The following is a 12,816-nucleotide window of genomic DNA, read 5'->3' on the forward strand; positions in this document are numbered from 1 at the left end:
ATTTCGTTTTTCAAGAATATATGAGCATGGTGATATGAGGAAATCTGCATTCAATGACATTATATTTGTCAAACTGATTGCTTTATGCACCAATATAGCCTACCCATCATGTAGGCTATTGTAGACTCTATTGCAGCCAGCCTGTTACTCTGTTGTAGCCTATTTAGCCTACAGAAAAAAACAGCTTTCGTTTAGTCTACTACATATCAATAACAATTCAGTGTCTGTTTAGCTTTAGTTAAAAAGTGGCAATAGTCTAACCTAGTCTGACTTTGGCCACTGGTTGTGATGGGCATGCCGGTGGAAGATAGCCAGGCCGTGCCCTCCTAGTGATGCAACAGCTTCAGCTAGTCTCGAAGAGATGTGAAAGTCGATGATAATCAGGCTAGGTGGAAGAAGATGCGGTAGGTTTTGGGGCCGCATTAGGAGTATGACAACGCATTGCAAGACGTTTCCTTTCCGCTTTAAATTCACTTGACATTGACATCAAGACAATTTGATAAGTTAACCTAAAAATAAATGCACAAGAGAAAAAACTACGACCGCACACTTAGGCCTACCTCACTTTCGAGAAAGAGAGGGGGATAGGCTAGCATGGAGAGGGAGGGGAGGGGGAGAAAGAGAGGGATTGGAGAGAAATGCGCTGGCAATGCTGTAAAATTGAAGCGCGTTCTTCGTGCTTGTAATCAATGAAGTCAAGGTGGACTTTTTCCCTTTTCAATTAGACCTTGGCTAATAGGCATTTCTGCTTTTACCAGCACAGAAACAATAACACGGATACTTCAACATTAATTAAATAACTGCGTTTGTATGACAATGTTCAGAATATAGCACCTTCATTTCCAGCCACATTTGAATGAAACTGCTTGACGTTCTTGGCTAACAACTACCTCTGTTAGCTTGCTTGCCGTTTCCCTAACTATTTGTTAATGGAAAGTAATTTACAGGCAGTTTCTGATATGTATGAATGAGGGTTAATCTACTTTAGAGCCAGCTCGCGTTTCTGGTGTTTTGGGCAGATAGCACGCGACAGTTGGCCACAGACAACTGTGCATTGTTTGGGGCTGTTGCTTTGCTTACCTGAAATATTAGCAAAACCAAACTCCATTCCTCTCACAGCTTAACCATGTCTACTGGAATATATCCTTGTTGGCTTGAAAAATCAACAATCCAGAGCCCGTTTTCTCTGAGAGCATGTCTAGTTCAGGGTGAAATGGCATAACCAACGGGACAACCTCTCAGCAGCAGTCTGAAGAAACACGCGCTTGCAGTCGCAGCTGCGAAATCTTAATCAACATTCTAGAACACAATGCGGACGTTGCTATTTTCGCTGATGGTTGGTGTTGAGTTAGGCTAATGTCCCAGTGTGATGGCTTTGCAAATATAATAGCCTACTTTTTGAATCTTTTCATTTATATTTTTACCTATCCAAAAGCAAAATCAGAAGAACTGAAAATTTCAAAGTGGTCTCTCATTTTTTGCCACGGCTGTATGTTCCATGACTGTAGAGAAAGTCAGGAGAATGGCTGAATGCCGAGGGGGGGGGAAACAACTCCCTATGCTCCCATACACAGAAAAGGGTGAGAAAAACTTTAAGAAGCTAGGAATAACTCAATACGATACGATAATCCAACTCTCTGCAAAGCCTTTTGAATTTTTACTTCAAACTGAGAGAATCCCTGTGGGAACATGATCAAAAAATAGTCTCTGATCAATAGCACATTAAAACCCCAAAAAGGAACTTTGGATATTTCTCAGCTGCTTCACATGTTAAGCTTTCCCTAAGGTCTTCCAGAAATTCCACAGTCGTGAAAAAAAAATCACATGTAATGTGCTCAAAATGTTTGAAAATTTGTGAGCCTGTGCCAGGAAGCAAGCTGTAGCAAGTGTTTATCTACCCCACAGACATCAGAAGAGGCAAGGAGACCAAATTAAGCATTGACTAACTAAGGTGATCAAAGAACTGAAAAAGTTGCATCGCGTTGCTTCAACTAAAAAAAGTGCCCACCTTGAGGAAAGAGAACAAATCCTAACACTGATTTCATACAGCTTTGATGAAGTGAAATGAAATGGATGCATGAAGGTAATCAATCTAGTGCTACTTTTTTACAGCACGTCTGTGGCCTGAGACAACCCCTGGATGTATGCAATGATGTGTGTATGTATTAATGTTTTGAGAAATGGAATCGATGTCCATTTATGTTTTTATATATGTAACACACCTGAAATATTGACTAACGCCTTGTACGTGTGATATGTTTTGGTGCACTAATATGTTTTTTTAAAAAGAGTTTGAATAAGCGTTTAATGTCATGTATTGTATTTCTAGCGTTTATACAACTTCTTCCTATGAACTTTTGTTTCGTTGGCGAACTATTCTTGCTTCCTATACTGCCTGGTGTTTGGTTCCCAAGGGGACCAGGTTGTCATGGGTACGAGAGACTTGAGAGAGGAGAGGAGATTTTCTACGAAGAGACATTTTTGATCGCTGAGAGGTTTAAAAGACTTTACAATGTGATTCAAGTGAACTTGACAAATACCTACGTGTAGGTGAGGGAGAAGTTCGACACACAAGCTTTCTGTGTCCGTTTTGTTTCAGTTCCTAGTTAATTATTTATTTTGCTTGAGAAGTTAGTCACCGGTTTCGGTTTGACAGTTGGAGATGCTATCTACCCGGTCAACATCGGAGCCTCGGCTAGCCTGCTAGTGTCTGGTAGCGCTAGTTACCGCTGAGGACCTTCAGGCTGAGAGGACCAGCTCCGTGTCAGAAAACCATTCTGGTGGCGTGAATGGTATAGGGGTCAAGACTCCGGTGTGACATAAGGTGACGGTTGCGTTTGTGGATACGTGAATGTGGATAAACGCGGATCTGTGAGTAAACAGTTCTGTTCAATGGACGGTAACAGCTCCATCGCGCGCCAACATGGGTACCCACAATAACTTTCGTTAACCCCAGCCGGGTATTTTCCTTTATTCGGTTTTGTGTGTGTTGTCTTTGTCTGTGTTTCTGACATTTGGTCAGAGTATCCTTGAAGGAGTGTTTGGGTAGGGCTGGGCGATTCACCCTGAAAAAAAAATCTAGATTTTTTCATTACCAAACTCGATTCACGATTCGATTCAATACCACCCCCCCCCCCCAAAAAAAAAACAAAAAAAAAACTTGTTGAGCTCTCTAGGCCCCAACGTGGTGTGGGTGTGTGTGTGTGTGTGTGTGTGTGAGAGAGAGAGAGAGAGAGAGATTGACAGAGAGATTGACAAGTAGGCTCTGTTTGTGTGGCGGTGCCTCTGGTGTGTGTGAAGCCTACTCGGACTGGACCAGTTTATATGGACATGGGGTAGCCTATAGCAGGGGTTTTCAAAGTGGGGCCTGGGGACGCCTGGGAGGGGCGTGAGAGGATGCCAGGAGGGCCGTGGCAGATTGGCAGGGAAAATAGCAAAATTAATTGAATGACCTAAGAAGCCAAAATAAACTAAAAATAGGCTTAAATCCCAAAGGAATATTTTTTTTCTTTACAATATTTATGTATTGTGCTTTCTGTAGTGCCTGAATGGTCTTAGGAATACACAAACTTTATCAAGGTGTGAGACTGGGTGCACAGAACAAAATAGTGTGGCACGTCCCATGTCAGGGGGGGGGGGCTTGGCTGTATCTACCTGTATGTGGAGGGCTCATAGTAAAGTTTGGGAACTCCAGGCCAAAATAGCCTAATGTAATTTGTCTCAGAACATTGCTAATAGAAATGACCAATTGGGATTACATTGAAACATCTCAGAGAAAGAACAAACAAGGCCGACAGGCGGACAACAGATGCGTCCCTCTATGCCAGTTCCAACTATGCCATTTTCCCCCCCAAACGCCCCCCTGGCCTCCTCCTAGCCTGTCAACGCCCCCCGAGGATGTACTTTTTGTTTATTGGTCATCATGGACACTCCAAATATTGTGGCAGGCAGCAAGGCAGCAAAATGGCGAGACATGGCTTTATTTTTTGCAGTTTAGGGTATAATAAGCTTATCATCATTCTTGGATTTGGAAAAGAACCATAGGCTATGATTTGAAATTTCACATAGCCTAGATGAAGTAGGCTACATTACAAATTACCAGACATTTATTAGGCCTAACAACCTTTAGTATCACGCCATTTCAGAATTATGTGCATGTGGGAAAGAATCTAAACATCGACAAATAATAAATAAATAAAACCGTTTGGGTGAATCATGCGCTTATGGGTTGAACCTTTAGGTGAATTATGGACTTTTTTTTCAATACCAGCTTCACCCCGTGCCAGAGTTTATCAAATGCACACGACTGCAAAGCAATTACGGTACGAAAGACGCGTTCTCTCCCGTACTCTCTCTGAGCGCAACGAAAAGCACCATTGCCCTTCCAAATGGCAGTTGGTTTGATTTTTTTAAACTCACTGCAGCATTATTTTTAAAAACACGCATTTTGTGCATTAATAACGTGAAACTCAATTACCCAGAATGCTGCACGTGAGCTCTCTAACGATACCCGGGTGATTCTGGAAAACAAACATGGCGGCAACTCGCTTTACTACCTTAATAATGTGTTAATCCGACGCTAGATTTCTTAACTGATGAAAATCGAAGGCAGAAATCAACATTGTAGTGTCTAAATATGAGGTCGATTGGTCTATTTGTGGCGTACATCACGATCGGCTGAGTTGTTGGCCTCACGTTTGTCAGTTAGCCTGTGGCTAGGCTACTTTTCGCCAACGTTAGCATCCGGTTTAGTATAGAAAGGCTATGCTTGCACGCATTCGCTCCGTAGTCTGCCGCCTTGTGGCCACAGGAAGGAACAATTTAAAGAAAGCGTTTCAGACAGACAACAATTGAATGAAAGCGTTTCAGACGGACGGAAATGTAATGAAAGCGTTTCAGACGGACGGACGGACGGACAGACAGACCCTGTTATAGAGATGCTGGACGCATCTAAAAATGTGAGGGGTAAACCCTCAGGCACTGTTGAGATTTGTCGTCACGTGCCATCCATCCCCACAATATATTAATGATGCATTATAGTACAGATGTATGTATGGAGGCTCTTGTCCCAGATGAACAAATGTAGCAATTGCCTGCTTTTTTCCCATCAGAGCCCATAGTAATGCGTCTGAACACATGTCGATGCATCTGAACACTGCTGCGTCAACACAGCGAAAACATTTTGGAGCAACACCCTAAAACAATGCTTACTTCAAGACGGTAACGTTTGCAAGCCTGAGTAGATTAGATATCGCGTTTCATGCATTTAATCAGACATCAGCGCATTCGCACAGGATCAGAACTAGTTTTACAGCTGGTAATTTCTCCAGACTGCAACAGGTGGTAAAACTGTCGGCGAAGTTTACCGATATCGCCGCTATATTTACTGACATGGCGCGTTCAGACGCGGTTACTTTACCACAAGTCTCCTAACTAATCCCGTCCGAGTAGGGCTTTAGAGAGAGGGGGAGACAGAGCGCGCGAGAGTGCTCCGTCCGGTTGCTTGGGTGTGTGTGTGTGTGTGTGTGTGAGAGCGAGAGAGGGAGGGAGAGAGATTCCTTTCAACTCACATATGTTGGTTAAGATCATACAGGCGAGGAAGCAGCGCATCCAAAACTTTAAGCATATGTTGAAAACCTCTCTTCTCTGCCGAATAAATTGGAAGCATATCGTAGTAGGCAGTTCTAGGCTAATTGCATCCGTGATTGCTTTCCACCTTGCGTCACTCTTGTGGTAGGGGTAGAGTAGTTTGTTTAGCATTTTCTCCGCGAGATGTTTTCGTTTCAAATATTGAAACATGCATGTTGTCCGGCTGCTACGACCTACAGCTACGACAACACTGTCATTCACAATTTACAAAGTGGTAGGTTGTTTAATTCATCATTGGCAAAACGATTTGAGGTAGTGTCACCTTATTTGAACAGGAGCCCGTATTCCTCACCCGTTTCACTATATTTCTGTCAAACCATTTCACTCACAACGTTTGTTTGTGCATGTAATGGGGGAGGAGACACAGAGAATGCACTAGGTAGGCTAGACCTACGTCTTCGCCAAGTGGCGAACGTAATGCAATGCGCTGTGCGCTTGGGTACATAAACTGACAGATGATTAAAAAAAAAAAAAAAAAAATCGTATAACGCGATTTCTCAAAAAACAAATCGATTTGACGTTCAAACTCGATTTTAAAATCACATCGATTTTTTGCCCAGGCCTATGTTTGGGCGAATCAATAATTCCTGTGGGTTCAAATAAATGGCTATCATTTATCTTTTAATATAACCTGTTTCCCATTGATGTCTTATTTATGCGTGTTTGATACTCCAAATTCATGTAATATAGTGAAAGTCTGTTATGAATGTTGTGATGTAGATTTTCATAGAGAAATACAAAATCATAGTAAGAGTATGTTTTTGAGGGCCTGGGTGGGCCCCTCACTGGCGCACAAACACATCTGGGCATGGGGGATGGTAATACTGGGAATACTGATGGTAAGACTGGGAATGTCAGAAAGGAACGAGGGGGGAAGGTTTGCTGACCAGAGACAGTGACACCCGACACTAACAATATCCTTATTTGCGCATCAGCCAAAACCAGGGCTCCACTTTTGGGTATATAGCCTTTTGTCCAAGGCAGAAGGGACACACAATCTGGACAAGCACGACGGCTTGGGGTTCTAGAGGAGACTGATCAGTTTCCCTGGTGTCATGATGCAGCTCGGGTCAGTAGGTCTTCTGCTCTTTGACTGTTTTTCATTGTACTTGTGTGGCAGAGAGCGGAATAAATGTTGTACTCCCTTTCACATAGATTTTTTGAGTAAGTTTGATTATTTCTGGTATTTAGATATTTGGGATTCATTTTCCACAACAGTTGTTATCAATATCTCTGAGGTGTAATTCAGAGTGGGGGCTCGCGTACAACATGAGCACAACAGTCAACAGTAACTACTTCTATAGTTTACCTCAGGCCTCTGGTAAAGTGAGTAATTCCCCCCCCTAGACGGTAAATGACTTAATAGCTCCACTTTTAAGGATGATGAGTAGGGTTGTTACATATCACTGATTCTTGAGAAAGTGGCTAAAACTGGTTGTAATGTTGACAGAAAAAAACAAAGTGAATTACAAAATTATATGGTATATCCTCGTAGACTAAGGTCTTGGCTTTTCAGAAATGCACAAGGCCAATCTCCCAATTATGTATTTTTTTTTTTAGAAATCAGGCTTTTCTCCGATTATACCTTGTTTTTTGTCAACACCGTCAGACACAATTAAAAGTTATTAAAATTGCATTGATTTGGTTGCATATGTATCTGGAGTTTTTAAGTGATTATGTGTATTTTTTGGTTCACACATATGCCTTTAAATGTTGAAAATTCACTTTTGTTCTATTTTAATACTGTTTCATGTGTTCTAATTTTAAAATATGTACCGTCATACGATGCTTACTTAACGCCTAAATAGAACAAACAATTTTTTGTAATTTCACAAATATTCGTGTGGGCTTAAATTGGCTATTACTTTGATATTTCAACAACTCCTAAGGAAAATGTTGTAAGCACATTCCTTTAAAATGTCCAAAACTCCTTCTTACGGTGGTGACTTAAGAACTGACGGTGGTGACAGTAATCTGAGAGTGGTGAAAGTGGCCTAATTAGTACCTGCATTTAGCAAAATAAATAGCCCTCTCAAGTCAATGACATCTTGCATAAACACTTTATTTTTGTGTGTGCACAGTATGAGCATGTGTTTTTACTTCATTAGTTAGATTATCTAGGAAGGAAGCCACTGGTGATTGAAAATGAGGTAAAAACAGCTTTTAAGTTGTTCAAATCCAAAATATAGAGGTGTATTATCATAGATGTAGGTCTTGGCTGTGCAGTGAATGCATTGGCCAAGCTCCCCATGTTTAACATTTTTCATAAAATGGGCTCTTTCTTGTTTTGTCAACAGCGGCAGACAGAATTAGAAGTAAAAACACATGCTTACTGTATTAAAGTGAATTACTTTAACAATTCAACATAACTGTTGATACTTATTGTATGCATATTCTTAAAACATGTCAAAAACACGTAAAACATGTGTTTTTTGGTGAACTCCATCAGATGTCACCACCGTCAGGTTTTCTGACAAAAAAACCTCCAAATGCACCTCAGTGGTGGCTTGAGTATCATTTTGGATCACAATTATTACTAACATGCCTAGTAATGTTTCATTAACCAGCACAATTTAGTAAAATATGGAACAACATGATGAGCAGAACAAAATCTGACGGTGGTGACATCTGACGGTGTGAGACAAAAAAAACACTCTTTTAAATATTATGCATTGTTTGTTCACATTAGCCATTTCATTTTCGCTCTGTTTCTTGGGTGCTTCATACCTTTTCTGAAAAAAATTATATTTATTAACATTAATGTAATACAATACTATTAAAACCCCCGACGGTGTTGACAGTTTATGGTTGGGACAGTACCAGTGTCCAAACAAATTAACAAATTGAGGACAAAATAATAAACTTACAGGAGCTTCAGTGATGGTGAAGTAGGCAGTAGAGCTAAAGGTTTGAAAAGGGGTCCTCAGTAATGAAAATTACCTTGTGCATACCTGATTTTATTGTCTTTTAGAAAAAATCTGACGGTGGTGACCAATATGCTGGACACATTTTGAGCAATCAGTAAATAATAGTAAATATTGTTTTACATCCACTATGTGCACATCTGTAGAACCACTTTAATATGGTCTTCCACATCATGGTGATATTGTTCAATTCTGTTAGTGATTTTTCTATTTTAAGTCAATTGAAATGATGATGCCAGTCCTTGGGACAGGCGTTTTTACAGGGTGTGGACAGGTTTATAGCCATGAAAAGTAATAAAATTACACTTAAATATTTCAAACAACTGTGTATTCGTGTGACAGACCCCTTGGCCATTACCTGGGTTCATTTTGTTTGTGAAAATTTAGCTGATTTTCAACAGAATTAATATTTTACTGCAGGGACATGTTTTTGCCAAACTTTCAAGAATCAGTGATATACATGGCTTTTTTTAGAAACACAGTGTTGTGAGGAGGGGCAAGACATTGGCAGCCAATCATGTGACCTATTTTTTTTTTTGACAGACAGCAGTTTCAAACAATCAGAGGTTGAGTTGTGCGCAGCCAGGGGAAAACAAAAAATGACAACCCATCTATATAGTGAGATCAAAGACAAATTTCATGCTTGCATGTAGGGATGCAAACGATGAATCGAATTGACTTTAGTCGATAAATGCGTTAATTGATGAAAAAAATCATTAATCACAATTAAATCGCCACTTCAACTAACAAGAGACCCAGGTGAAATGGGCATGCGAAGAGTATGTGTGAAGAGGGGTTTGAAAAGTGGGAATATTAAAATCACCTTTGGATTAAAGAATTTAAATAGAATTCATTTAAATGTAGCATTTTATCTCACTTTTTAATTGTAATTTTTAGATTTAGTAAGTTTTTTTTCGAGAAACATTGTGATATCTGGGGGGGAAACCCTGCTTATCTAAGTCGATTGATAAGGCAATCAACTAACTATTAATGAATTAATCGATAATTTGCATCCCTACTTGTATGACAAAGTCTATTGTATTCTAACCGTTGTAGTAGAAGCGGACGTCATCAGGCACGGGCTGGTACAGCGGGGGGAAGGAAGGCCCCTTGTGCTCCAGGAACCGCCATTTCACTCCATCCTCGTACCTCTCCTCCTCCCACCTGTGGCAGAGAGAGAGAGAGAGAGAGAGAGAGAGAGAGAGAATCAGTGGTGTTTGAGTGTTAGTGTGTGAAAGAGGGGAACCAATGCCTTAGCCACTCTCACAGCAGTGTAACCCATCTTCATGGAGAGGCTAAAAACTCTTCTTTTTCACCCAAACCAAAACTAACCTTTCCAGCTTTTTCTCCACAATATAACTTACAATTTTAGCTGACTGGACAATTGTCCTTATCTGCCCCATACTCTTTCTTTTGACAAGACACACACAGAGAAACATTCACCCTCTATTTCCGTCACCAACACACAAGAGGATACACTTCCATTCACAAAGAGGCTGCTCACACATTTGCCCAGATACAGCACATATAAAGACTCACACACACTCTCTCCTTACCATCTCCAGCGCTGCTGCTCCTCTTCCTCCTTGAGTTTGAGCTTGAGGGCCCTGGCTGCCTCACGCTCCTCCTTGCTCTTCTTGCCCTTGTCGTTCTCCTTAGGCTCTTTAGGCTCCTTCTTGGGTTTCTGTGGGAGCATCGTTAACATGTTGTATAGAGTGAGGAGTGTGCAAAACCGGGACATATACATTTCCTTAAGAATCTGGAAAACCTTTGAAATCAAGCTACAGTACATGTCGAATCTTCAGGTTGACCTCACTGTCTCAAAATTTGAATAATGCACAAACAAAAATGAGCCATTTATGGAATCAGCTGCAATATACTGTAAAGACAAGTGGTATATAGCCTGAAGCGCCTACATGGCTGGCACAAGGTTTAACTGCCTCTAGGCTATATGCTTAAAAAAATAGACCAAGGGCCTCATTTATAAAACTTTGCGGAAGACATGCGCCAAAAGATGGCGCACGCACGAATCTCAGGATGTGCGTGCGCAAGAAAATATTCAGATTTATAAAGCATGGCGCACGCACGTTCCACGTCGATTTCCCTTTATAAATCCCAACTGACTCTGAAGTTGCGGCACATGTGCGCACCTATGGACACACCCATAATTATCCATGAATATTCAGTGAAACGCCCAAAATGAATATTTATATCTGTGGACGGCGTGCGGAAAGCAGACGAGATAGCCTATTTACCACATGTGGAGCAAACAGTTTTATTAGATAGGCACAGAGAACGTTGGGCAATGTGGAGCAGTTTGGGAAGTCGTACAAAAAGCAAAATCCCTTGAATTGCAGCATGTGGATGGTTATGTTCGCATAGGTCACGCTATACCAGAGGTAAAAAAAATAACAAAATAAAAAAGGATGGCATGATGGACATGAACCTGTCAGGTTATGGACATCTAGTATTAATTAAGGTAAGCGTACCCATTAAGCCCATCAAAATCTAAATTTCTTTGTTTTTCAATCATCTTCACATACATTTTTTGTGAAATGATTTGTTAAATAGTAAGATTTACCTCTCTTCTCAATGTTTATCACGGAGTTGATGATTATTTCAAAGTATAATATGAAGATTTTTTACGAGAAAAGTGAAAAGTCTGAATAGGCTTAAATGGTACCATTGGTACCATTTAAGCCCGCTTGTGCTCCAAATAAGCTCATGTAGTTATTTATCTATCAAAATACCTGGTGAGGTGTGTGAGTTGAGTTTAAACAGTGTAGCCTACATGGCATAAATGGTTTCAGACCAAAATATTCTTCCAAAATGTAAGATTTGCTCAAAAAATAATGCATAAAACCTAATTAAATATTACAGCATCTCTTACGTCATATAATTCATAAAATTCTTCATCCAAACAGAGAAAATAATTTTTTCTTATTGATTATTGTTAGTTCATTACATTACGACTTTTTAACCAACAACTTGAGATTGTACAGCACTTTTTATGTTCCTCAAAGGCATTTTTGGGTTAGCATGCATGCCAGCTTGCATACATTTCAATAGGGTGTACCATTTAAGCCCAGCTAGTACCCATTAAGCCCACCTATACAAAAAGCTATTTTATGGAAATAATCAGCTCCACAAAACATTTCATGATGCATTTCTTTAAAGATCAATGCCAAACAAACTGGAATATGCTTAGAATTCATACCTAACCACCTTAAGTCTTGTGGTAGAGTAAGATAAAGATGGTGTGTGGTTGTATCAAGAGAATATCGGCGTTTGCTTGCTCATAAAACACATCTTTCCATTTGAAGGGAAATGCTATAATTTAGCAAAACATTGCACATATATATATATATAAATCATTACATTTACCTCTTAGTTCACTAAATATGGAAGTATTTTCAAAACATTTGACTTAAACTAGCTGAAATTCTATGATTTCTGACATGTCCCAAAACAGCAAAGTTTTGAGGCGACTTCTTGTTAGTAGTCCTGAGACAGGATTCACTTGGACGGGGATAACTCAACGATAAAAAATGTGATTTGTTTGCAATAAAAAACATTTTGTCAGTTACTAAACCCTTTAATTGGATAGGGTGATGAACAACAAAATCCACCTTTTTCCTTTCTTGACCTCAAAGTTGAAAGTGGGCTTAAAGGGTACATGGGCTTAATGGGTACGCTTACCTTAAGTTGTGAACAAGGGGAAAAATAGCTGCGTCAAGGAAACATCTCACATGGCATGTCCCCATGTGAAATTCACCGGTAGAAAATCTATTCTCTGTCTCATCGCATCGGGTTTACCGTTGGTCACTGCGCGCAGCTGTCTGCTTTCAGTTTAAAGCGATGCCCCAACTGTCGATCGACACATCCACAGACAGCATGACATCTATGGCCATTTTCTAGTCTGTATTTATTTAATGTGTGTATTATAAACGTGCATTATCCGTCTATGAGGCCAGCTGCCTTAGAAATGCACTCCTCTGCTTATTTGCTGATGAACCGCATGAAAAAGAAATGGCATGCAACAAGAGTAAACGAAGATGTCCATCAGTAGGCCTATGGCACTTGGCTGTATGCTTGCCTGTATGCCGAATGGGTGAGAAAATCAACCATTATCTTTCTTCTATTATTACAGCTGCACTTGGGACTCGAGCAGATGATTCTGCAACTGGCTTAAATGTTAGCGCAATTCCTTGCCGAGTCGGAACACACAAACGATTAGGCTATA

At 40.3% G+C, this 12,816-nt stretch overlaps 1 protein-coding gene across 2 annotated transcripts in view; it reads right to left on the reverse strand.

Moving 5' to 3' along the window:
- The window catches only part of zgc:173742 (DNA topoisomerase I, mitochondrial), a 76,691-nt gene that overhangs the window by 48,632 nt on the left and 15,243 nt on the right, over positions 1 to 12,816 (reverse strand). For both annotated transcript variants that reach the window (XM_063196835.1, XM_063196836.1), the window contains 2 exons: positions 10,130 to 10,257; positions 9,622 to 9,737 (listed from right to left, as the gene is read on the reverse strand). In XM_063196835.1, the coding sequence (XP_063052905.1) occupies positions 9,622 to 9,737; positions 10,130 to 10,257 (244 nt within the window). The remainder of the gene's footprint in view (positions 1 to 9,621; positions 9,738 to 10,129; positions 10,258 to 12,816) is intronic.

The sequence above is a fragment of the Engraulis encrasicolus genome, chromosome 4, assembly GCF_034702125.1.
Source record: "Engraulis encrasicolus isolate BLACKSEA-1 chromosome 4, IST_EnEncr_1.0, whole genome shotgun sequence".
Taxonomy (NCBI): Eukaryota; Metazoa; Chordata; class Actinopteri; order Clupeiformes; family Engraulidae; genus Engraulis; species Engraulis encrasicolus.